The 26,507-nt window shown below is 34.9% G+C and overlaps 1 protein-coding gene across 17 annotated transcripts in view; it reads left to right on the top strand.

Moving 5' to 3' along the window:
* UNC79 (unc-79 homolog, NALCN channel complex subunit) overlaps nt 1–26,507 on the top strand; it is a 364,853-nt gene that overhangs the window by 225,541 nt on the left and 112,805 nt on the right. For 13 of the 17 annotated variants that reach the window (XM_074235468.1, XM_074235454.1, XM_074235458.1 and 10 more), the window contains exons 21-27: nt 673–752; nt 844–992; nt 10,182–10,339; nt 13,712–13,893; nt 19,481–19,682; nt 20,376–20,555; nt 22,333–22,398. In XM_074235468.1, coding sequence (XP_074091569.1) covers nt 673–752; nt 844–992; nt 10,182–10,339; nt 13,712–13,893; nt 19,481–19,682; nt 20,376–20,555; nt 22,333–22,398 — 1,017 coding nt within the window. The remainder of the gene's footprint in view (nt 1–672; nt 753–843; nt 993–10,181; nt 10,340–13,711; nt 13,894–19,480; nt 19,683–20,375; nt 20,556–22,332; nt 22,399–26,507) is intronic. The other 4 variants (XM_074235456.1, XM_074235464.1, XM_074235466.1 and 1 more) reach the window with 1 other exon arrangement.

The following is a 26,507-nucleotide window of genomic DNA, read 5'->3' on the forward strand; positions in this document are numbered from 1 at the left end:
TGCCACTTCTCTACTATATCCAAGATATATACATGTTTTGGATATGCTTGTATCTAGTGAGTAGCAGACCTGGGGTTTGAACTAAGTCTTCTGAATTCAGTGGTTTTGTCACTAGAGCATCTTCTTGGGAAAAAAAGATTTAGGATATACTTCAAGAAGGTAGGATTTCAGATACAAAGTACCTCTGAGCAGTTTATATTCTCTGCCCTTATTTTTATAAATTTCTTTTAAATAGATAGAATCTAATATATTTATGTTTTAATACCAATTCTCTTCTAATTCCCCCAGAAAGATAGGTACAAGAATTCTGTATTTTATGTCCTAGTACTTTGTCCTCTTTTTCTACTCTTACCATATTTTACTTTTATTGAATTTTTGTGTACATTTAACCCTTCCTACAAGTTGCTAAGCTTTTTGAGGGCAGAAACATTGTCTTTTTAATTTTACATTTCAATCTTGTACACAGTAGACACTTAATAAATCAGGTTACTTCTTTCTTCCTCATTAAAAAAATGAAGAGATTAGACTAGATGATCTCCAGATTGATGTCTCATTTTAAATAGTTTAATACTTGTGGAATATCAGTTTAATAAATATCATATTTACTTGATCATCTTCTGCTGAGTTCAAAGAGGAATTACATTAATCCCTTGTGTAATTATTTCTTGACAGCAATAAAGAATGATACTGAAAGAAAATTTTGTTACCAGCAACTTCCAGTAACACTAAGGCTAATATATACCATTTTCCAGGTATGCTTTTTATAATGTTGGAATATATTCCTATGTTTATCATAAATTGCAGTATCTGAGTAAAGTAGTGAACATATGATTATTTGCACAGGAAATGGCAAAGTTTGAAGAGCCTGACATTCTTTTTAATATGCTCAACTGCCTGAAGATTCTTTGTCTTCATGGAGAGTGTTTGTACATTGCAAGGAAGGATTACCCACAGTTTTTAGCCTACATTCAGGATCATATGCTAATTGCAAGGTATGTCTTCCATCTGAGAATTATTTGAAATCTTTTCATTTTAGATTTTGACCCTAAAGTAAGTTTTTAATATGGCTTAATTAAATGTGACTCATTTGATCCTTATTTCTCAAACAAGGGAGCATTATTGACAACTATATTCTTCCTTATTTTTCTTCTTGACAATAATGCTTAGGGGCAAGGGAAGGAATACTAATGCAAATTAAGTAGATTCCATAGAAATAGATAAATAAATATAATTAAATTATTTATTAAGTGTATATATATATATATATATATATATATATATATATATATATTAAGAACATGCTGAGGCTACAAAGACAAAATAACCAAATAAACTTTCCTCTCAAGGAATTGACATTCTACTCGAGGAAAATCATATGTACATAAAAAGTAAATATAAACATATACAGAACAGATACAAAATAATTTCAGAAGACAGTGTGATTTGGTGGAAAATGACATTAGACTTTGAATCAGGACACTTGGGTTTGAATACTGGCTGTGATATTTTTTAGTGATCAATCATGAGAAAGTCATGAAACTTCTCTGAACCTTCATTTTTTTTTCTTTGTAACATGAATTTGGTAATGCTTATACTAATTTCCTATTAGAGTTGAAATATATATGGTTGAAATAAATATGAATTATTATGATTGTATGATTTTAGACAAATCACTTTATCTCCATGAACTTTATTTTCCTTATGTAAGAAATTTATAGAATGAATTGTAGATGAGTTCTAAGATACCTTCTTGCTTTAAAATTCTATGATCCTGTAAAATATAGTATCTTTCAGGGGTCATCTATTTTGGATCTGTTTAGCTTCAACTCTTGAATTTTTTTCTTGCTGTTTGCCAATGCACAAATATTTTGCTTAAGATTTCTGGACAGTGACTCCAAACATAGGAATAACAGGTTCCTTGCTGGAGTTAGATTAACTTAGAGAAGACAATTAGAGTGCATTTGTTTGAAATTTTGTAGATCAGACAAAGGACTTTTGACTGGAAGGGGATGAAGAAGAAGAAAATTACCTATGTATTTTAACAATTTAGATACTATGGGGAGTAGCTACAATGTAACAGGAAGAATGGAAATAGGAGGTGGGAAAATGTCAAGAAAAGAGCTAGAATGAAAACACATAGTTTTAGATATGTTTACATAAATGTATAACAAGTATGATGAACTAGAGAGGAGGCAAATTTGTCCTTATAAGTAGATATGAATGCAACTTGCTGAGATTAAATACATGATAGTAATATGACTTTGGGAGGATACACTTTATTCAAATAATAGACTAGATAGAGAGTAGTACTTTTTAAGACCATAAGAATATTAATCTGTGAAGAAATCTGGCATGAGAGTGTGGAAGCATTGTTGGACAGCATTTAGGTGAAGAAACCAGAAGGATATTGAGGTGGTCTATAGTACAGCTACCTGAACAGAAAAGGGAAATAGATGAAGAGAATGGGGGGAAGGAGATATAAGTTTGGTATTAGAGACATAACAGTGATAAGATAATTCAATTATACAGATATTTGCTTGGACTCTCTGTCTCTTAGCCCAAAGTAGAGCAATTAATAGTTTTGGGACTACTTTTAATAACAATTTTATTCAAAAAAAAAGGTAGAGTAACCAGCAAGGGGGATTGCTATTCTGGCCTGATTCTGATCAGTAAGGAGAAACTGGAAGCCGAAATGGAAATGATGGGACCTCTGGTGGCAAGTTGAGAATTTGTGATAAAGGAGAGAAAGTCAAGCTTAATATAGAACATATATCCTAGATTCCAGGAGTAAATATTTTAAAGAGTTCAGAGAACTGGTAGGATATAATAGATTTTACAATTCTACAGAAGGCTTGGAAAAATATTTAGAATGAAAATCTGAAGATATGAAAAGAAATAATTTCATTGAGAATGCAAAAGGGAGATTTTCTAAAGAGTACAATATTAATGTTTAGGGAATTAATTGAGCAATTTTTATATTTTATGTAGAAGATAGAAGTAAGAGCAGGTTATTTAAAAATTGAATATAAAAGCATATTATAGTCTAATGTCAGGCATTAAAAAGTTCATAATTAGTCAAGGATGCTGAGGATAACAAAAACAAATTTTTGATTGTTTTTAGCTATATAGCTTCTCATAGCAGGTTTCCCATCACCACTCACATAGGGTACTCTCAGAAATAATCATGTTATATTCAAAGTACTCTTTGGATTTGCATCTACTCAAAAACTATTATTTGCAAGACCTTACTAATATATTTATTTTTACTAGTTACCCAGAAGCCCAACTAGTTGAAAACAAATACATTAAATGAAATTGTACAGTTAGGTGTATAGGAAGGCAAATATTGTATCAGTTTTTCAAAAATGAAAGAAAATAGGATTTGAAAACTGTAATCCAGTGAGTTTTATTCTTATGGACAGGACAAAGAAATATGGATTAGATGATCTGTAAGAAACCAACTATAGGCAAAAAGAATAATCATCAATAGTTTACCATTAACTTGGAAACTGATCTCTAGTGAACTGATTATTCAACATTTTTATCAATGATATGGATAATGACATGGATAGCATGCTTATAAAACTTGAAGAGAACACAAAAACTAGGAGAAAAGGTTAATATTAGATAACAGACCCTAGATAGAAAATTGTCTCAACAGATATGAATGTTGGGCTGATTTAATTTAAATTTGAGTTAGTTTGAAATTTAATATGAATAAATGTAAAATCTTAAATATATTCAAAAGTCAAATTCACTAGAATAAAATGGGGAAGAGGTAGCTAATAATTAATCTGAAAAAGTTCTTGTGGTTTGAATAGATCATAAGCTCAATATGAATCTACATTGTGCTATAGTAACCAAAAGAAATCAATGCAAACCTGAACAGTATTAAGAGAGGTATTATACCAAGAACAAAGGAAATTGTATTTTTGTTGGATTTTGCCTTGGTTAGACAACCCCTGGCGAATTATGTATTGCACTGAATAGAATTTTAGACATGGAGTCAGAAAAACCTTTTCAAATCCAGCCTGGATTAGGTACTTATTTGTGTGATCCAAGACTAGTCACTTAATTTTGCCAAGCCTCAGTTTCCTCATCAAATGAAGAGATTGGATTCATTGGCCTCTGGGATCCCTTTCAGGTCTAATTAAGAGTTTTATGAATTTTGGACAATATATTTTTTTTAGCTGGAGAGTGTCCAGGAGAGAGTAATTAGATTATAACAATAAGTTGAGTGAATTGAGAATATGTAACCTAGAGAGAAGAAACTTTTTATTTTTGTGATAGCTGACCAAATATTTGAAGGACTGTCAAATGGAAGAGGTATTCTACTTATGCTATTTGATCCCCCAAAGTGGAACTAAAAGCAATGTGTGGAAGTTTTAGAAAAGGAAACATTTGCCAACAACTAGTTCTATCTGAAGGGGGAATGAAGCAGACTTCTTGTGCTGGCTGGTCTTTAAAGCAGGGGTTGGATGATCACTTACTGGTCATGCTGTAGAGGGCAGTGATTGAATTAGATAGTCCTCTCTGCTCCCTTACAATGCTTGTGATTCTGTATTAGTGTATCATAGTGTTCCTTGCTCTCAGAACATACAAATAAAAGGCTATTCCATCCTGGGCCACTCTTTTATATATATATATATATATGTATATATGGAAGTCCATGAACTTATTTTTGAGGCACATGGGTAGGATTTTTCTTCATTGTAGAATGTGAATTCTCAAGGTCATGTCTTCCTTTAGTTTTCTACTTGTATACTCACATAGTATCTCACATTGCAGCATGATAGCTCAGTCAGGGTGAGATAAGCTACTAACAATAGACCACAAGTGTCAGAGCCATCCTGGATGTGGGCTTTAACAGCTAATGGCTCCCAGCTGGGCTAGTGGCTGGTGAGACGGCACTTCAGCTGTGTGGCCCGCGTGATCATTGCCTGTATGCTGGTGCCCTCTCTGTCTCTCTGCCTTTGACAGCTCCCTTCTGCTGCTTGAGACTCCATGGTGGACAAGGCTTAGAGGTGGTGTGGTGCAGTGGGAAGACATTGGAATTGGAGTCAGAGGACCTGGGTTTGAAGCTTCACTCTACTACTTACTCCCTATGATGTGGGCCTCAGTTTCCTCATCTGTAAAATGAGAGGGCTGAACTAAAAGATCCCTAAGGTCTGTTCCAGCTCTAAAATTTTATGAGTACATGTGATTTTTGTCATATTACTTTTTTTTTTTGCAAACTTAAACCACTGACAATAAGTGTTATTTTCTGATGGACACAAAGCACGTAGCTTTTCTCTTGTATGAAATTAAAACCTATTCCAGTGAACAAAACTCATCAGGGACTAGGGGAACCTTTTCAGAACAGGGGAAATTTGAGCTGGACCATGAGGGGTGTATATAGTATTTCAGTAGATGGAGATGGAAGGGAAGGCAATCTAAAAAGGGGAAACAGTATAAACAAAGGCAGAGAGATAGGAAGTACTTTAGTTTGTATTTTTATTTTTGGGGGTCAGCAAGGTGGTGCAATGAATAGAGTACTGAACCTGGAGTCAGGAAGACCTGAGTTCAAATACAGCTTCAAATACTTCCTAGCTGTGTGACCTTGAGCAAGTCACTTAACTCTGCCTCAGTTTCCTCTTCTGTAAAATGAGCTGGAAAAGGAGATGTTAAACCACTCCAGTATCTTCACCAAGAAAACACTGGATGGGATCACAAAGAGCCAGACATGTCCAAACAACAATTTTTATTTTTTTAGTGTCAAGGCATTGTGATGATGTTAATAATAATGTTGATGATGATGGTAATAATAGTAATCTCAGTATACTAGCACCTTTCTTTTTTGTTGTTTTTTGCAAGGCAGTGAGGTTAAGTGACTTGCCCAAGGTCACACAGCTAGGTATTATTAAGTGTCTGAGTTCACATTTGAACCCAGGTACTCCCGACTCCAGGGCCAGTGCTCTATCCACTGCACCACCTAGCTGTCCCAGCACCTTTCTTTCTAAGGAACTCGAAATAATCTTCACCATCTCCCTGCAATATAAGGCAGAGGAAGTATTATCTTTAGTGGACCAATGGAAAAAAATAAGGTTGGGAAAAAAGAGTCAAATATCTACTATTGAAAAACTTGATAAAAATATCAGTATACATTTTGCCAGAGAATTTTTTGTCAGAAAAAAGAGAATTACTCATTCTTTTCTGAAGTCGCTGAGCACTCCTATTGACCAAAAAAGGTCACTGGAAAAGTATGTTTATAGAAAAATCTCATATGATAATAATAATGATAATAATAATTAGTATTTATATAGTACTTTAAGGCTTGCAAAGGGCTTCACATTTATTATTCAATTTGGTTCTCATAACAGCCCTTTGAGGTAGCTTCTATTATTATCTGTATTTTACAGATGAGGAAACTGAGTCTAGGAAAGATTGAGTGACTTGTCCAGGATTACACAGTTAGTAAGAATCTGAGATAGAATTTCAACTCAATATTTCCTAAAGCCTAGTGCAGTATTCTATCCACTTGAACCATCTTGAAGCTCTATGTATAGTACTTTAGTTTAGGTGCTGTGGAAGATATAAGATGAGATGAATAATAATGGTTCACATTTAGAAGCTTTAAAAATGCTTTTCTCAGAAAAACCTGTGAAGTATTACAAGTATTATTATCCATATTTCAGAGATGAAAAAACTGACACTCAGAGGTCAAGTGCCTTCCTTGGAATTACCTATCTGAGCCACGACAGGAATCTGGGTCTCCTGATCTGAAATCCAGTGTTCTTTTCACTAGATCACATCCCTGCTTTCAAAAACTTCAGTCTAGTAGAAAAGATAGGGTCGGGGCAGGTAGGTGGTGCAGTGGATAGAGCATGGCCTTGGAGTCGGGAGTACCTGGGTTCAAATCCGACCTCAGACACTTAATAATAACCTAGCTGTGTGGCCTTGGGCAAGCCACTTAACCCCATTGCATTGAAAAATCTAAAAAAAAAAAAGAAAAGATAGGGTCACAAATAATTATAATGCAATATAGTATATGTAGTATAAAAGAGCTGAAAGCAAATTGTCCTTGAAGATCAATTAAATGACAAACATTTAATGAATTCTTACTTAATGCCAGGTGCTATGCCAGACAGCATGCAAATAGGTGAATATTTATGACTATATGTCCATGACTGATATATGTGTGTGTGTGTGTGTGTGTGTATTTATATATATAACATACATTTATAACATATACACATATAAGAACCTGATATATATCATACCTATCATATTTGTTTATATCTTTATACCTATATAAACACACATATACACATACATACATATACACACACACAAACACACACACATATATACACCCATACACCTAGATAGATAGATAGTGACTTTTGAGGGAAAGAGTCAAGTGGCACAATTGGATTGTTTGGCCTTTAGTTATAGAACTGCACTGAACTTTTCTGTAGATAGGATGTTCAGTTTTTGGTTAGTTTCTAATGCAATATGAATAGGGAAGGGGTTGTATAAAAAGTTAGTGGATCTCCAAACAGAGAAGTTTAGTTTTTGTGGTTTCCAGTGGCTTGGAAGTGGCATTGGGGAGTAAAGAATATGCCTTTGAGGTCAGCTAGGTGGTGCAGTGGATATAGTACCAGCTCTGGAGTCAGGAAGACCTGAGTTCAAATGTGGCCTCAGACACTTAATAATTGCCTAGCTGTGTGACCTTGAGCAAGTCACTTAATCCAAGTGCCTTAATAAAAATAAAAAAAAGAATATGCCTCTGGTCCTATGAACTGGGCTGGTGGGAGAAGTAATGTAGGTGTCAGGAGGCACAATGTGATACTTCAGTAAAGGTAGATCAATAGAAGTTAACAGTATAAAAAGTGTCTATTCAGACACACACTAGATCTGTCATCCTGGGCAAGATATTTAACCTTCTGAGTCAGTTTCCTCTTTTATAAAATGGGGATAATATGTTTTCACTGCTGATTTTACATGGTTTGTGTCAACTTTATAGCAATTTATAAACATTATTATTAGAATGTTGGAATGGTAGTGACTGCCTTCATAAACTATAACCCAGTTTTCTGTCTATAATGCAATGTTGTTGTTTTCAATAAATTAATTCAGAAAACATTTATTAAATGTCTCCAATGAGTACTGAGTCAGAGGGGCAAGAATTAAACCCTAGTTCTTCCACTTACTACTTCAGCTCTCTGGACTTCTATTTTTTCATTGTAAAATTAGGGAATTGGACTTGATGACTTCTGAAGTCACTTCTAGCTCTTAATCTATGACTTTTATGTTATACATTGTACTAGGTGCTGAAATAGAGAAAACAATAAAACACAGACCTTCTCAAAGAGTTTACAGTATAATAGTAGTTGTAAGGCATGCACAAGATAAAAGACATTACAGATTAGAATGTTATAATGATATAAGAAGAATATGTATTTAGATGAAGGAATCCTTTTCATGGAAGGATTGTGGACTTGGCTGACAAAGTCCCTTCCAATTTGCAAATCTTGTAACACTTTTAAGAGAATAATAGGATCTTAAGATTGAAGGGAGTCAGAAAAGGCTTCATAGAGAGATAGTATTTGAATCACAGAATCTAAGAGTTGAAAAAAAGTCTTTGAGGTCATATTTGTTCAGATTATAGAATCCAGTCCAACCAAAACCAACACTTAATTGTTATGATTTTGGATCAGTGAACAAATGAACAAGTTACCCCATGAAATTAATCTTCTAGCAGAAAATAGTTCATAGGAAAAATTATATATAGAGATTTCAAGACTATGCATTGCTTTCTTTCCACAAAGATTTGAGTATTTCTCAGTGAAAAGTATTGTAAAGGAATTTTTCCTTACTCATGCAAATATATGTTGAGTCTAATAAGACTATCCCTATTTTTACTCCAAATTCACATTAAATTTATTAATATAATCTATGAATGTCTTCCACAATATTTTCAAGAAATGGTCATTCACTTTTCATATGTTGGAACTATAAAATGCCACAGGAATAATATGTACAAACACATGGTTGTCAAAAAGTGTGGGAAGTCTTATAGTTCGCATATGATTTAGAACTAGATGGAAATTTTAAAACACTTTAGAGATGGGGGATTACCTAATTTTTCCAAGATCAGATAGGTAGAGCTAGAATTTGATCCTAACTCTTCTTAAATCTAGTGTTCTGCCTACTGTTGCCAATGGGTGTAGTAGTAAAATTTTATTGGAGTATAAAATATGAAATGGGAATGTGAAATTTTTACTAGAATGAAGATTAATCTGGAGAGAGAAGAGAATAGAGATTATTATCACTTAGGGAAGATCACTTATAGGCCATTTCTACATTCTCTACAGTATGCTTCTTCTGTTTAAAACAGAGGGCTACAAGAAATAACAGAAAGACCATGCAGGGATAAGAGAAGGTTTCTTGGGGGAAGTGGCATTTCAGCTGAGCTTTGAGGGTTGAGTAGAAAGTTAGCAGATAGAATGTGTGAGAAGAGTATTTTGGGTACCTGGAGAAAACATGAGCAAAGTTAGAAAAGTAGGAAGACTAAGGATGTATTTAGGAATGCTGACATGTCCAGATTGATTGGAACATGGTGATCATAAAGAGAGAAGTGGAAGAGAGGGCTGGAAACATGAGTGTAACATTAAAAAATCCTTACCAGGAGCAGCTAGGTGGCACAGTGGATAGGGCACTGGCCCTGGAGTCAGGAGGACCTGAGTTCAAATCCAGCCTCAAACACTTAATAATTGCCTAGCTGTGTGAACTTGGGGATTTCACTTAACCCCATTGTCTTGCAAAAACAAACAAAAAATCCTTGCCAACCACAAGCCATGTTTATTATAAATGCCACAGTTTTTTGAAGTTTTGTATTCATTCATTCACTTAACATTTTCTAAGCACCTATTATATACAAAGCCCAAGGGGAGAGAAAAGAACCAATTTTCAAGAAGTTTAAAATCTAATTGTAGAGTTGGGAGGAAAGCATGGATGATTACGATACAAGCAAGGGAAATATAAAGGGAAAGTACATACAAAATGTTACCTACAAGTTTGCTGTGAGGATCAAATGGACTGATATATGTGAAGTGCTTTGCAAATATCAAAGCACTGTATACATGTTAGCTATAAGAAAAGTTTTGGTAACCAGAGTTTGTTTTCCTTTCATCTCCTAGCCTTTGGAGAGTCATCAAATCAGAATTCTCCCAGCTGTCTTCACTGGCAGTTCCTCTCCTTCTTCATGCTTTGTCACTTCCTCATGGTGCTGATATCTTCTGGACAATTATAAATGGCAACTTCAATAGCAAAGACTGGAAAATGAGGTTTGAAGCAGGTACTTTTCTACTAACTTGAGGTTTATCCTGGGGGCAGAGGACATCAGAAAGAACAAGTGAGTTAGCTGCTGCATCAATTCAAGAAATGAGACAGTTTATTAGGATCTAATCATTATATTTATTCTTGTTCTCCCTCATTTTCAAAGAATCTTCATCTGTTTACTGATTTATCTGGTTGCTCTATTGACTGATAGCAGGTGAAACTTCTATTTTCTCTCTACATTATTCTATCGTGAGGCACTTAGTGCCAGGTTTTCTGTGGCCATCAATTCAGTTTGATTTAATTTGATTCAATTTACTTCATCGAAATTCGACAAACATTTATCAAAGATCTATGTCAGAACTTTTTTTTTTTTTTTTTTTTTTTTTTTTTTTTAGTTTTTGCAAGGCAATGGGGTTAAGTGGCTTGCCCAAGGCCACACAGCTAGGGAATTATTAAGTGTCTGAGGCCGGATTTGAACTCAGGTACTCCTGACTCCAAGTCCAGTGCTCTATCCACTGCACCACCTAGCCACTCCCAGAACTCTTTCTTGATACTCTAAATACAGATATAAAAGATGACAATCTCTGCCCTCAATGAACATATTATAGGGAATTATAGACAATAAGCAATCTTATTGGAAAAACAATCTTATAGAAAAGCAATCTTATTGGTTGGAATAAAACACAGGACAAAAACAATTAATTATGATATAAGATAGAATGTGATAATGGCAAAAATAAAGGGTAGAAAAAGGAACTTTACATACATTTTCTCATTTGATCTTTATAACTCATACTTTTATGGTATGACCACTGTTTTCCAGAAGCGGAGACTGAGAACTATAGAGATGGAGTGGACCAAGGTCATACAAAGAGTAGATAGCAGGATCAGGTATTAAATTCATGTCTTCTGCCTTCAGGTTTAGTGGGTCCTTAGCAATATTTCATTTAATATTTACAAATTTTTTAAAGAACTATTCAAAATGGGTTAGCTAGGTGGTGCAGTGGATAGAGCACCGGTACATGGTCAGGAGAACCTGAGTTCAAATTTGACCTCAGACACTTAATATTTACTTAACTGTGTGATGCTAGGCAAGTCACTTAACCCCATTGCCTTGCACAAACCAAAAAAAAAGCTATTAAAGGTACTGTGGGTTATATAGATAAATAAGAGGGAAATCCATTATCTGAAAGACATCTATCAATATACTTGACACGATTACATTTTTTCTATATTAACTCATTTGATTCTCACTTTGAGTCTATGAGCAAGTGTAAGTAAGAAATTTAAGTAAGAATAAAATAATTGAATATTTGTAAATAATAACAGGGAATACAAAACTATACCTAATAAATTGTGCATAAAGAAATTGCTATGGGAGTTAAGAGAAAGGAGAGAGGATTGTAATTGGTATAATCAGGAAAGGTTCCCAGTTGAAGCAGGATTTCAACTGATTCTTAAAAGATGGGAGGTAGTTAAGTGGACCTGGAGGAAGGAAAGAGGGCATTCCAGAAAGGGAAATAAATTTGAGAAGAATCAATTTTTCAAATTTTAAAGGGGATCAAATGAGATATATGTAAAAGTTTACTGTAACCATTAAGTAGCATAGAAATGTGGGTTGTTAACTAATAGGGCAATAAGCCCATATTTCTGTAACTTTTTAAGGTTTATGAAGAACTATTCTCCACTACAATCTTAAAAGATTAGGACTATTATTAATTCCATTCTACATTGAGGTCTACATAATTCCTATAGAATCAATTAGCCTATCAACAAGAATTTGTTATTATTTTCTGTCTGCCAGGTACTGAAGCCATAATGACAAAAATAATAGTTTCAATTTCCAAGGAACATATATTTTACTAGGTGGGGAACAACACACACTCATACAAATAGTTTATAAAAATATATAAAAAGTAAACACAGTATTTTGGTAGGAAGAGAAAAGAATAATTTTGGAAATCAGGAAAGTTTTTCTCTAGATGGGGACTCTTGAACTGAGACTTAAAGGAAGCTGGGGTTTCTAGGAGCAGAGAGGAGGAAAGATGAATTCCAGAGAGGGGACAGGCTGTTGAAAGGCATACATTTGAAAATACTATTAAATATGAGGTATAGTAGGAGGCCAGTTTGGCTAGAATATAGTGGACAGGAAGATTAACATGCAGCAAGGTTGGAAAGGTCTGCTGACTTGTCTATTGTGGGTTCAGATTTTATTCTGAGCAAAATTTGCTCATGTGTTATCCCATGTCTTGGATAGATCCCTTGTTACTCTCCTTGTACCATTTCAGGGTGTTCCTGTTTCTTATTCCCTTCAATGCCCAAATTAAGTGCCACCTCCTCCATTGAGCATCCTTGACCCTTCCCCTTTCATCTTGCCTTTGACTTTTACAGACCCCATAGGGGAGGAAATTGTTTCCTCCTTGAGCTTCCTGAGACCTATGCTCCTGCCACACTCTCCCTTGTGTTTTGGTTTTTCTGAATTGGTCTTCCCTCAATCTCTAGACTCTATTAGATTGGGAGTGCCTTGCAGGGGGTGCTTTTGCATAACAAGCAACTAAACAAATTAGTATGAAGTTTGTTGTTGAATTCTTAGATATTTTTCCCCCTCAAATGTAATAGTTTTGGGTATATGCTGGTAGGAAAATATTTTAAATATCTTAAAGTCCAGGAAACAACAAAAAAAAAAGACAGGAGTAGACACTCCTGCCTTTAAACTCATCCTATTTCAGTTCAGTTTAACAAGTATTTAGGGCATACTGCTCAGCATTGTGCTTGGTTCTTGGAGAAACATTTTGTTAAGGCATGTTTTCTGTTCTCCTGAAGCTTATAGTTTAGAGAGATTTGGCAATACATAAATAATATAAACCAATTATGTAGCTAACCATAATTCACATTTATATATTACTTAAAGGTTTACAAAGTGCTTTCCTCACATCGACCCTGCAAGGTAGCTAGAATGTGCATAATATCCATTTCACAGCTAGTAAGTATAAGATCAAGGAAGAACTCAAAACTAATTATCTTAATTCCTAGGCTAGTGCTCTTTCTGTTATACCACAGTTATCAGAGAAGTGTTATATGAGGCCTGAGGGGGAAGGGAAGAATAATGAAAAAAATGTTGACTGCTTTGTGAATCTGTGTCATATAAATTAAGCTGAAGAATAAAAATGTAATTAAAAAAACAGAAATTCTTAGGAATAAAGAGATTGCTATGCAATCTCTTATTCCATAGCTGAGTTAGAAAAGTAGAAAAGGCAGATGCACTTTTTTTGATGTTTAAAGCCAGTGTTTGGGGGTTACTTGGGTTATTTCTGGTCTCTGTGTGCAGTACTCGTCCTGTGTGAATCAATGCCAACATTCTCTTTGTCCTGTTCCCCTTACATTGCAGTGGAGAAAGTGGCAGTCCTGTGCCGGTTTCTGGACATTCATTCAGTGACTAAAAACCATCTGCTGAAGTACTCTTTGGCGCATGCCTTCTGCTGCTTTCTGACAGCTGTAGAGGATGTCAACCCTGCGGTGGCTACAAGAGCAGGGCTCTTGCTTGATACCATAAAGAGGCCAGCTTTACAGGTACCTTAATCGGCACATGGATTCTCCACTCTTGATCATGTGGGACAGATTTTCACAGAATCAGAGAATTTCAGAGTTGGACAAAACCCCAGAGGCCTTCAAATACAACCTATGCTGAACAAGAATATCTTCTCCAACATTACTAATGAATGGTCTTCCAGGCTTTGCTTCACTACCTCCTATGGGATAGTACACTAACAAGACTGTCCATTCCATTTTCAGATAGCTTTAATTGTTTGGAATTTTCTTTCCTTCCATAGAGTCTATGTTTTTCTTTTCTCCACTTAGCACCAATTTCTTTGAGTTCTATTGTCTGAAGTCAAGTAGGCTAAGTCTAATTCCTTGTCCACCTGATAACCTTTGAAATACTTGAAGACTGCTATCATGTGCTCCCTATGTCTTCTCTTCTCTGGGCTTAACATCCTAAGTTCCTCAAATCTGCCTTATCTATTAATTTCTCCAGGCACTTCATCATCCTAGATATTCTTCTCTGGATATTTTCTAGCTTATCAATTTTCCTTCTATAATTTGACACACAGAACTGATCATGTTTTAGATCTGGCCAGGTCAGAATTTTGGAAACTATACCTTTCTTGATGTAACGCAAGATCACATTAGCTTTCTTAGCTGACATGTCATTCTATTCACTTATATTGAGCATGTAGTCTATAAAAAACCCCAGATCCTTTTCAGATAAATGGATGTGCAGCTATGCCTCCTCTATCTTACTATTTGCAACTTATTTTTAATACCATGGAAAGAATTCACATTTATCTACCTATTGCATTTCATCCTAGAGTTAACCCAGAGTATTAGTACATTATGCACTATTTGGATCTAGATTCTATCATTATACCTATTAGCTGTCCTTTCATCCTAAACAGGTTTTCCCTGTTTCTATGTTGATTGCTCTTGTTATTAGATAGTGAGTGCTAAGGAAATGCTTAATAATTTTTACTTAGCAAAACAACTTACATTCATAGCTCACAGTTAAATAGCACTTGAAGGTTTATAAAAGTTTTTCCTCATATGAAAGAAATAAAAAAAATTTGGAGAAATTATTTTGTATTCCATCATTGGGAAGGCATAATATTAGAACTGCAAGTGATCTAGGAATCTAGTCCTTTCATTTTAGAAGATGGAATCAGGACTTGAAAAGATAATGATTTGTCTAAAGTTGTACAGCTAGCAGAGGCAGAATTAGGATCCAGACTGCTGGATTACTTGCCAGTGGTTTTTCCACTACCCTTACCACTAGATGATTTTCAAAAGAAAGGAAATGGAAACTGCAAATTATAATCTAGTAAGTATAACCTCAAGTCCTAGAAAATTCTCCACTGATAGTTTGTGGATCTTTAAAAAGCAGTGATCATTAAGATGGTTTCTTTATGAACCAGTCAGTATCCTCATATAAATAACTAAGGTTCTTTCCTTTTCTTGTTAACATTACAATATTGATTGTTCAGAGGAGACCTATAGGCATAGTTTATCTAGATTTTGGAGAAGCATTTGATGAAGTCTGTCAGGCTATCTTTTTGGACAAAATGGAAATATGTGGACTAGATAATAGAATGGTTAAATGAGCAATGAAATTAGAGACCCAAAGTAAACAGTGACAGATCAGTATCAGTTTGGCAAGAGTTCTCTAATGAAGTGTTCTGAGGATTTGTTCTTGGCACTGTGCTATTCAAGTTAAAAAATTAGTGAACATAGATGTTATACTGATCAATTTATCAGACATGTTGAAGCTATGAAGAATAGGTAACAAGGCAAATGAAAGATCTAGAGAAGCTAAATAATAATTCAGAGATAACTAGATGGTATTTAATAGAGATAAATGTAAAGTTCTGTATCTGGGCTAAAAAATCACTATCATAATTATAAAATGTGGGAAGACTGATGTATATGAAATTCATAGTGCTACCTGGTAGCTCAAATGTGTTTAAATGTTAGGCTACATCAGAACATGAGAGGTAATAACCACACTGTTTTAGACCTGAAATGACCCCATATGGAATTTTGTGTTCAGTTCTGGTGCTATATTTTTGTGTTGATATTGATAATCTATAAGTTTCCCAGAGGAGGTTGACTGGGATGATGAAGTAACTGGAGACCATGCTGAATGAGGGTTGTTTTATACTGGAGAAGAGAAGACTTAGGAAGTTATGGTAGCTTATTTTCCAAGTAGTCAGAGTGGTAAAGTGGAACAGAATTTGACTTCTCTTGCTTTCCCCAGAGAACAAACAGATTGAGAGCAATGAGTGAAAATTAGAGAGACAGGTTCCTTTTGGGAGATGATATGAACTAGTAAGCAAGGTGCATCTAGTCTATTTTACCTTGGACAACTCTCTGTAAAATGAAAATGTAGAACTCACTTCACATAGAAATTGTGATTATCAGAGTAGATCTAGCATGTGTAGAGAATATGTAAAAGTGCTTGACAAACTTTAAAGTGTCATATGAGCGGAGAACTAGGACACAAATTAGAGCAACCTGAAGGATGTATAATCTATATAAACCCTTTCAGTAGAACTCTTTGTCCTTTTTGGGTCTTTGTCATTCCGTCCACATGTAGACCATTACAGTCCTGAATGTGACCTTGAACCAGATCAAAATCTATTTGGGAAATATATAACAAAATAAATATAAATACAGTAAAACATCAGTAATGTTAATAATATATGTTTTTTAAGTTAATATATACCTGTAATGATCCTTATGTATGTTTAAGTGACCACCATTTGTTGTGTTTGAGTTAGACACACTGTTACAGAGATTTCAGTATTGGGATGGATGGGAATTCATGGTTTTTGAGGTTCCATCTAATTCTGTGATTCTGATTCAACAACTTAGGGTATCTAAATATTGCAGTGGAAAAAAAAAAGAGTGCTAAATTTGGAATAAAGGTTCTCTGAGGCTGAATCTTATTTCTAACACTTGCTTGATGTGTGATTCTGAGCAAATAATTTAACCTTTTAGCTAGATATAGCTATAATATCTTTAAGCAGACACACATACAAACATCAGGTGCTTTGCAAAGCACTCTACACACACACATACACACACACACACACACATACACACACACAGATATCATTTACAAAACCAGAATTTTGAATTATGGATTCCTGAGTTTAAAGAAGAAATTGTAAAGCATGAAATATTAGACTGTATAATTTGGAGGAATGAAGAAAGAACATAACATTAATAATGTAGATGGAAATTATGAGAGAGAGGGGCCTCCAATTTTTTTTTTAGGACTACATAGAAACTACCAGAATTAGGATTACTTAATGGATCTGGTAATGGAATACTATGGAGAAGGATTGTGAATAATTTTGATGAGATGAAATTGAGATTCCTAAAAGATTTGGTGGAAAACAAGAAGGGCCTAAATTTTCATTCATGCATGGTGCTGGAGTCCTTTGACTATAAGAGACATTCTATATGTATAGGGAAGATTGGACATCCTTTGGTAAGATCTTAATGTATCTTTGTAACTGAGACTGATCTCTTCTTCTGGCCTGGGTTGAAAATGTTGACTTAAAATACTGACATTATTTTAATGCTCCTTTATGTATAATAGTGAAGAAAATATTCATCTAAAGTTCTAAGTCATAAGTCTGAAATCAATCTGTCATTGGACTATGAGGTTCATATGGGAACCAGGAGGAGTAGGCATGATTCAGGAGAGTTTGTTTACCTACACAATCCCTAGAGAGTTTGGGGTTTTCTTTTTTGAAACTGTATCCATAAAACTCCATCAAACTGTAAAGGGCAGAATTGTGCCAAATCTGCCATATTGCTCCCAGGTTTGAGAAATTCTGTAATTAGTCAAGAAGTCAAGTTTCTTAGAAATAGATAATCATTATTGCTCATTTCAAAGTTCTGTCTCAGCTCCCTACCTGCAAGTCTCTCTCACTACAGCAAAAACAACTCCCAAACAATTTTATTGTTTCTTACTTGATTCTTTTAAGTAGTGGACTTGGATGACCTCTTAAACACTGGGAAAGTATCTGCTTAAGGCCTCATATAACCCTGATCATATTTATTTTATTTTTCAAGAAGGAAGAATCATTGTGAGTTCTTTTCTTAATGAAACTTAGATTATTTAGAATTAGTTATAAGGAAGATCCAAATAAGGGAAATGAGTGGAGTATTGTTCATTTACTAGTTACTGAAGCAGCTTTGGAATAGTGAAAAGGATACAGGATTTGGAAATAAGGGAGCTGGGTTTGAATCCCATCTCTGTCCCTTACTAACTAGGTGACTATAGCAAGTTGCTTAACCTTTCTGAGTCTCAGCTTCTTTGCCTGTTGTGAGGAAAGCTCTTTGTAAATATTAAAGGACTATAGAATTATGATATTATTATTATTATTACTCAAACCCCCCTTTGGAGATATATTGCTCAGATAACTGGAGTTGGGATCACGAAGACCTGGACCTCAGTCTAGTCTTAGAAAGAAACTTCTATGATCCTGGTCAAGTCACTGAACCTCTGTCTGCTTCAGTTTCTTCAACTGCAAAGTGAGGATAATAACAGCACCTATTTCACAAGATCCTCACAAATAACATAACACACATATATAGTGCTTTGTAAGCCTTAAACCATTATAGAAATGTGAACTTTGATTAGCATTATTGTTGTTATAGTAAACTGAGGACTAGAAAATGAAATAGACTTCACTGATTGAGAAATAAGTTAATTTATTGATCAGGATATAACATTTATAATAATTTATTTTTATTAAAATTTCTGATTCAGAAATTGAATGTACAATACCTAGGAAATGAGAACTTAATCATATATGCCTTGCACAAGATTTTCACAATCTAGCAGACACACAAACACACACACATATGTAATATAATTTGTTGTAGGAAGATATTATTGAGAGAGAGAGCAACTCAGAAGCAAAAGGGTTTCTCCTTAGCAACTTCTGTAGCACATACAGAGTTCATATTTTATCAGAATCAGAGCAAAACTAAGCAAAAAGACAAGGTTCTTAACTAAATTATTTCCTTATAAAATTTTGGAACTATCTTTCCAATTTGAAATTTCATTTTTACTTAGTCAAAAGATTCATGCCTTCATTGGAGGTGAGATTGTGCATAAAGCATTGGACTTGAGATTTGGGAGCTTTGGATTTGAAGCCTGGCCTTGCCAGTGACTTTCTATGTGACTTCAAGGACATCACTTTGCTTCCCTGAGTCCTGTTTGGGATAGATGATAATAAGAGCCTTCTTAGTTCTGTGATTCAAATGTAGTGGAAAACACATGAGGCTTGGGAGGCAGGAATCCTGGTTTTGAATACTAGTGATGAGCTAGCTGTGTGATCTTTGATAAATTGCTTCTTTTCTCTGAACTTCACTGTCCCTATCTGTAAAACAGGGATAATAAGATAGCACCTTACTTCATGAGGAACAAATGATATATATATATATATATATATATACATACATATATATATATATATACATATATATAGTACAAATAAAGTGTTCTGTAAATCTTAAAATGTTGTTACACCTGCATATTACCCCAAAATGTTCATATCTGTTATTTTTTTCTTTTATTCTCCAACAGGGCCTATGTTTATGCCTTGACTTCCAGTTTGATACAGTTGTTAAGGATAGACCCACAATTCTTAGCAAGCTTTTACTCCTACATTTTCTAAAGCAAGATATACCTGCATTGAGCTGGGAGTTTTTTGTTAATAGATTTGAGACTCTTTCTCTGGAGGCTCAGCTGCATTTGGATTGCAACAAAGAGTTTCCTTTTCCAACAAGTAAGTATATAGCAGAGAAATGAAATCTTAAAGGGATGCTGCAGTTCATATCTTTGAAGAGGTCAGGATGAGCAGAGGTCCTCTTGCATGCAGTTTCACCTCTTGTTATGGAGGAAATGTTGAGTTTTTTTTTTTTTTTTTTGTCTTCCTAAGGTGTAAAGATACCCTAGTGCCCTAGTTTTAAAATGATCCCAACTCATTGCTGGTACTCTTGTCCTCTCCTGTAGGGCCCCAAATCATTTCATTTTATGTCTGCATCCTTTGTATTGTTTATTCATTGTGCTTAGATACAAATTTTGACCTTTTAGTTATGTGCATGAGCAGATTTATAAGATGTGCCCTCATCCCATTAACCCATTGTTATGTGTTTACAGATTATTTATCTGCATGATATACATTAATAATAATATGATGCACATTTGGATGCACCCACCTTTTTGTTGGTATATACATTTATACTTATATTTGCCTTACTGAATAAAAAATTAGATGTTTTGGTCTAAGGCCTAAAGGTGAAAATTATATACCAGACATGAATCACCCCACTCCCCAGCTCATTATAGAAATGTACATCTCACATGAAAGATTTTTTCAATTAATCACACAATATATATACATTTACAGTGTGTGAAGATTTTTGTTCAGTAGTACAGACTCAGGAAAATGATAACTTCTTTAATTCTATTTGCAAAGCGATCACTGCTGTAAGGACCAATGTTGCTAACCTCAGTGATGCAGCATTGTGGAAGATCAAGAGGGCTCGTTTTGCAAGGAATCGCCAGAAAAGTGTGCGTTCTCTGAGAGACAGCGTGAAAGGGCCTGTGGAATCAAAGAGGGCACTATCCCTTCCTGAAACTCTAACCTCCAAAATTCGTTGAGTATCTTCTTGCATCCTATTGATAAAGCCTGTGTAATGTCTTTGAGGCTTTCTTGTTGTGTTTTTAACGTTCACAGAGAGTGAGTTGCTTCTTTGGTCAACTTAGCTTTTTTTTTTTTTTTTATTTTTTTTTATTAAGCAGGCTTGGCTTTCAGGTTCCCTAAAAATCAGTCCTAAGGTGAAGAAGCTATTCTAACCAGTTCTGGGGTGCCCTGGATATTTCACTGTGACAAAATACTTACAAAAGCCTTTGGTGTGGGGCAGCTAGGTGGTGCAGTGGATAGAGCACCAGCCCTGGAGTCAGGAGTATTTGAGTTCAAATCTGGCCTCAGACACTCAATAATTACCTAGCTGTGTGGCCTTGGGCAAGCCACTTAACTCCATTTGCCTTGCAAAAATCCTAAAAATAAATGCATGGGGCGGGGAGAATTTTTAAACAAAGAAGACTATGTATGGTCTTTCAAGGCCATTGTTATCCCAGAGAGAAGCAATTGTTAGATTGGGATTCCAGAGTTTTCTGTTTTTAGTACAGTAAATATAAGAATTACTTAATTGATAATCAGCACATCTACTAAACCTGCCATTCCAGAACTGGGAATGAATAAAATATTACAATTGAGTTTTAAAAAATATTTTTTTCTCTCTATCCCTGATACAAACATCTGAACAAGTTCCTAAATCACCCACCAAATCATAATCATTATCATATTTGCTCCTCTGAAGGAAATATCAGTCTAAGAAGAAAGTTGAAGCTATGTTTAAAAATATCTCTCTTCTCTCTAACCATCTATCTATATATGCCTTGTTTAAAGAACATTCTTTATAGTTCACTGCTTTAGAAAAATAGAAAGAAATCAGAATTTTTCCTACTTTAATAAATGAGAGGAAAAACACTAAGAAGCAGAAATAACTCCTAAATGAGAAGTGAATAAAAGTCCATATACTGTAGAAGAATGCATATATATTGCTATTTAATTTGTTAATTAACTAGCCCTACCTCATCCCCAAATAATCACAAAAAAAATCAATGAATCACCTCCAAATAACACATCTTGGATCCTATGATAAGCTGAGGTTTAATTTTACATTGGCATTCATTAGTAGACAGCTTTTTGTAACATGGCCATTTCAACCATAATTATGATTTAATTTTTGTTTTTTCCTTTACATTTTGATTTCTTGATTTTATGATATACTATGAAAATGTGATACTTTTTCCAATGGAGAGTCTACAGAGGTCCTTGGAATGATAAATAGATCTTCTCCAGAGCAAGGGACAGCATGCAAAGAGAAATGAAAGGGCCAGTCTAGAATTTTCAGCTGGAGCAAAGTCACTTAAGCCTAAACCCCAGGGATGCTAGACCTTTATAATGAATTCAGGTGAAATTGATTTGGATTTTACAAAACCAACAACTGAGATCAATGATCTCATTTCATTTCTCTCTAACAACTTTTTTTTTCAAAAAGCAATTTCACAACCTTACAAACTAGTTCTAAGGTACCCCCTCCCAAATTGTTTCCTTGTGGAATAATGCCTATGACAATTGGCAATGAGGCTAGAAGCCAGATTTCTTGTTCTTGTGAAGCTCAGAGATACCATTCTAATAGCTGCATAATAGCCTTGCATAGACACCCCCTATTCGATGTTACTGATGAATAGGAAGAATGAACTTGTCCTTACTGTCCAGTGTAGCATTATTAGCATTGAGTATATTTTCTAGGTTCAAGTTGTCTTTAATGCATATTTAAATAGAGTTGTTGTTGATTTTTAAGCTGTGAGGTTGACCAGGCATGAGCAGTCTGCTCCAGCTCTCGGTGGGACACCTGAACAAACACCAGGTGGGTATTTTGGATATTGAAGGGCTATATTAACATATTGGGCACATTATTTGGCTCAGGTAGACAAGATAAAGGGCAAAATGTCTTTAACTGGGCCAAGAATGATTAGGGGATTGTTAAGCCCCAAATATTCCTTCCTCAGAAATTCGGTTACCTGAACTCCTGAGGTTGGAACATCTTCGATTTGAAACATAGCAGCTGTCCAGTGATTTTTGGTCCAGTAAGAAGTGTCATGTTATCAGATGTGCACTTTTCCCAAGAGAGCCAATGTAGCTACTGTTTCATCCTATGACTATATATGCATATGTACATCCACATGAGTATAGATTTAAGGACACATGTGATATAGCTCTGCTTTAGGAAAGTATATATTTCATTTACATTTTTAAAAGACCTGCATATTTGATCCACCTCATTACTACCTCCACATCCACCTAGAAGTCAGCCATTGACCCATTCTTAATCACTTGAAAGTTTCTCATTTCTGTCTCTTGAAGAAAGGAAGCATTCTTTTGAATGATTAATATTGAATGACCAAGTTATCATCCTCAGAATGTACCATACAAATATATCAGGCAGCATCCTCAGGGTTACAGGGAGAATGCTGAAGTTTGTGTGTGGAATGGTACTTACCTGAATGCCAAAAGAACTACAAAAATTGTGACAACTCCAGTTCCCTGCTTTCCAGTTAATGAATAGTGATAAAAAGTATTCAGTGACTTCTGTAGAATCAGGACCACAGGATATAGAGCTGGAGAAGGCATAGATATAATTTAGTACAACCTTTTCATTTTATAAATAAAGAAACTGAGCTCCAGAGAAGCTGAGCTACTTAGACAAGGTCCAATAGGTCAGCATTATGGTGTAGGACTTGTGTCCATTCATCTTTTAGAAGCATCAGAAGGTATTTGAAAAATTCTTGTACAGAATTGTACAGGTTCATGGAACACTTTCCTCATGACATATGATATTGTTAGCAATACCCTCCTTTTATAGAGGGTAAAAATTGAGGCTCAGACAGGCATAGTGGTTGCTACTAATTACAATTTGGAGGTATCGGAGTCAAGAAGTGAAGACCAGCCTACTCTCTACTCCAGAGGCCCCTCTCTTTATGCTTTGTTGCCTTGCCTTTTTTCTACATTTTCTACATTAGGACAAGGGACATAAAATATCATGCATTTTGAACTCAGTTAGGAAGAGGGAGAAACCAATCTGCGAAGTCCATATTTGTAAATTGTAAATATGAGCCAAAATGCATTTTCTATTTTAAAATAAATGATAAAAAGTGTATGTGATTTTTGTGATAAAATGAAGTCAAAGCCAAGTATTTAGATAGAAGAAATTTTATAGGTCATCTGGTAACATTTACCTCAATTTACATAAGAGAAAATTGAGGTCTAGAAGGGTAGTGTGACTTACCCAATGTCATACCAGTAATAAGTAGCAGAGGCAGAATTGAATCTGGAAGTTGTATGCCTCTGAAGCCAACTGTATTCTCACTGTATTACAATGCCATGCTTATTGATTAGGAGATCATGAAATGCAGTGATTGCTCCTGCAATTAGACCTTTGGGCAGATTCTGTCCCTCTTCAGTGTGATATTTATCTCACTTTTACATCTCACATTTGCAGTCTTAAGGCTTAACTGGAGATCTAATTTATTTTCAACAGTTTCTATCTTGACACCCAACTAAAATTAGAAGTGTTCTGGAGATCTCTGGGAGATATATAATGCCTTAAGATTTTGGATACTGAGGAAAGCTTCAAGAATGCAATAGCCCACCTAAAATGATCACATAGAAAAAGGCTTGGAATCAGTTTATTTGTCATTTGTCATTTTTCATTTATCAACCTATTTCTATTGTTCACAATGACAATAGAAAGTTGGAACTTTTGAAGGATATATTTATGCCATATGGAACAAAACTTGCTGAGAGTGGGAAAATGGGTCAGTTCAGAAAGCCATTTCTTAGTATCCTTCACTATATCATTATTACTTGCCAGGTATTAGCTGCTTAAAAAAGAGAAGCAGAGATTTACCTGGACAATCACAAGTTAGACTGAGGTAGTTTTAAATAATAATTACAATGAAACCATAGTGCTTTAATCTTAGCTTTCCTGGTTCTTGTTTCTAGTGTAATCAACATGTTTCTTGAGTACGTGCCTTAATGACTATGCCTGAAATAAAGTGAGTTCCTTTTAATTATGCAGTAAATATTTTAATTTGCTGCTTAAGCTAAATGTTTTGGTAGGGCCAGGTTTTTAAACTGATGTCTTATCTATAATAAATGATTAGCAGTAAAGTAGTCAATGTAAATTATAGCATAAGCTTCCAAAGGCAGTATGGTCTTGAAGGACAGTAATAGGTTATATGTGTCAGTCCATTTGAGAACCAACATGATACCATGGGATGAATTCTGGATTTTAATCAGAGGACCTGGGTTCAAATTCTAGTACTGTTACTACCTCTGTGAGCTTGGGCCTCATGGTCATGTAGCTTTTCTGGACATCAGTTTCCCCACGTGTAAAATTAAAGAATTGGAGTCCTTTCCAACTCAAGGTTAATGATGTTTAGAATCCATAGTTCTTAGGAATCAAATTAAAATCAGTTGCTGAGAAAAATCTCACTTTGAGTAGTCCTGACTTATGAATAAATACTATACTACATTTCAAATAATTCTAATACATATACTAAATATAGAATATTTATACTATATTTCTAAATATAGAACATTTACACTACATTTCTAAGTATAGAATATTTCTAAAAGTTCTACCCTTTTTCTGCCAAGGGCCATTTGGATATTTATGACTTCATTCTTGAGTCATACAAAATTATTAATGTAAAAAGTAGACTGCTATATTTGATCAAACATTTGTTTAATTCACCCCTAAAAAAACTCCTAGATTTATTGAATTTCTAGTCCCTCCCTCAGTTGCCTTGGCAGCATCAGACCAAATGATTTTGTGGGGCTTATGTGGCCCATGGGCCAAATATTCCCACCATTACTGTTTTACAGGAAAAATCTATTTTTATTAAGAGAAATTATTATTAAGAATTTTGACCCACATTTTAGGGCTATGTTTATGTGTGTTTGGAAAGCATTAATTCTTTCTCAAAGAATGTTTGGGGGCGGCTAGGTGGCGCAGTGGATAAAGCACCGGCCCTGGAGTCAGGAATACCTGGGTTCAAATCCGGTCTCAGACACTTAATAATTACCTAGCTGTGTGGCCTTGGGCAAGCTACTTAATGCCATTTGCCTTGCAAAAACCTTAAAAAAAAAAAAGAATGTTTGATCATCTCAGGATTATATAAAGTTGCCCTGAACACCAGTCCACATCCATTGTAATCTACTCATAGAGAAGCAAATCTTGGGTCTTTTTTGCTATTCTCTAGCCTCAGGGGCTATGTATACAATTCGTTTTCTACAAAGGGTAACACAAATATAGAAATCTTTTTTTTTTTTCCCTCTAGAGGGTCAGGTTTCTAAATTCTTGAACCAGTGTCTTTCTGCTACCTTCTTTGGCTAGAAAACTTGATCTTGTTTCCTAAGAGACAAATCCACTCCCTCCCTTCATAGGAAGATGGAGTTTAGGGACATTGTCCAAGAAGTTCTGTGTTACCCTTATGGGGCAAGTATATTCCTACTTTTGTTTTATGCTCCTGCTATCTCCTATCTCCTGCTAGGAAGGTCCACTCTCCTATATCTCCAGTCTCTGACTTGTATTCAGAAAGTGGTAGTGGAACACCTGTAAACTTACATGTACTTTTGCCCTAAGATGTCTTAGCATTTTCCCTGATTATATGTATAAATATATAGCTACATCTCTATATATATATCCATTTATATATATATTTGTATCTATATCTCTATCTATCTATCTATCTATCTATCTATCTATCTATCTATCTATCTATCTATCTATCTATATCTTTTACAGGTTTCCATCCTTTTATGGCCCAACCATCAGAACATATTCTCTATCTTGGGGGCAATCCTGGCCATTGAAAAAACTATCAGAAGTCTTCTGGGTCTGCCAAACAAATCACATTAAAAATAACTGTGTCCCCCATATCACCCTAAAAATGAGCAGCAAGTCCATTTTGA

Source organism: Macrotis lagotis, chromosome 4 (genome assembly GCF_037893015.1).
Source record: "Macrotis lagotis isolate mMagLag1 chromosome 4, bilby.v1.9.chrom.fasta, whole genome shotgun sequence".
In the NCBI taxonomy this organism is placed as follows: Eukaryota; Metazoa; Chordata; class Mammalia; order Peramelemorphia; family Peramelidae; genus Macrotis; species Macrotis lagotis.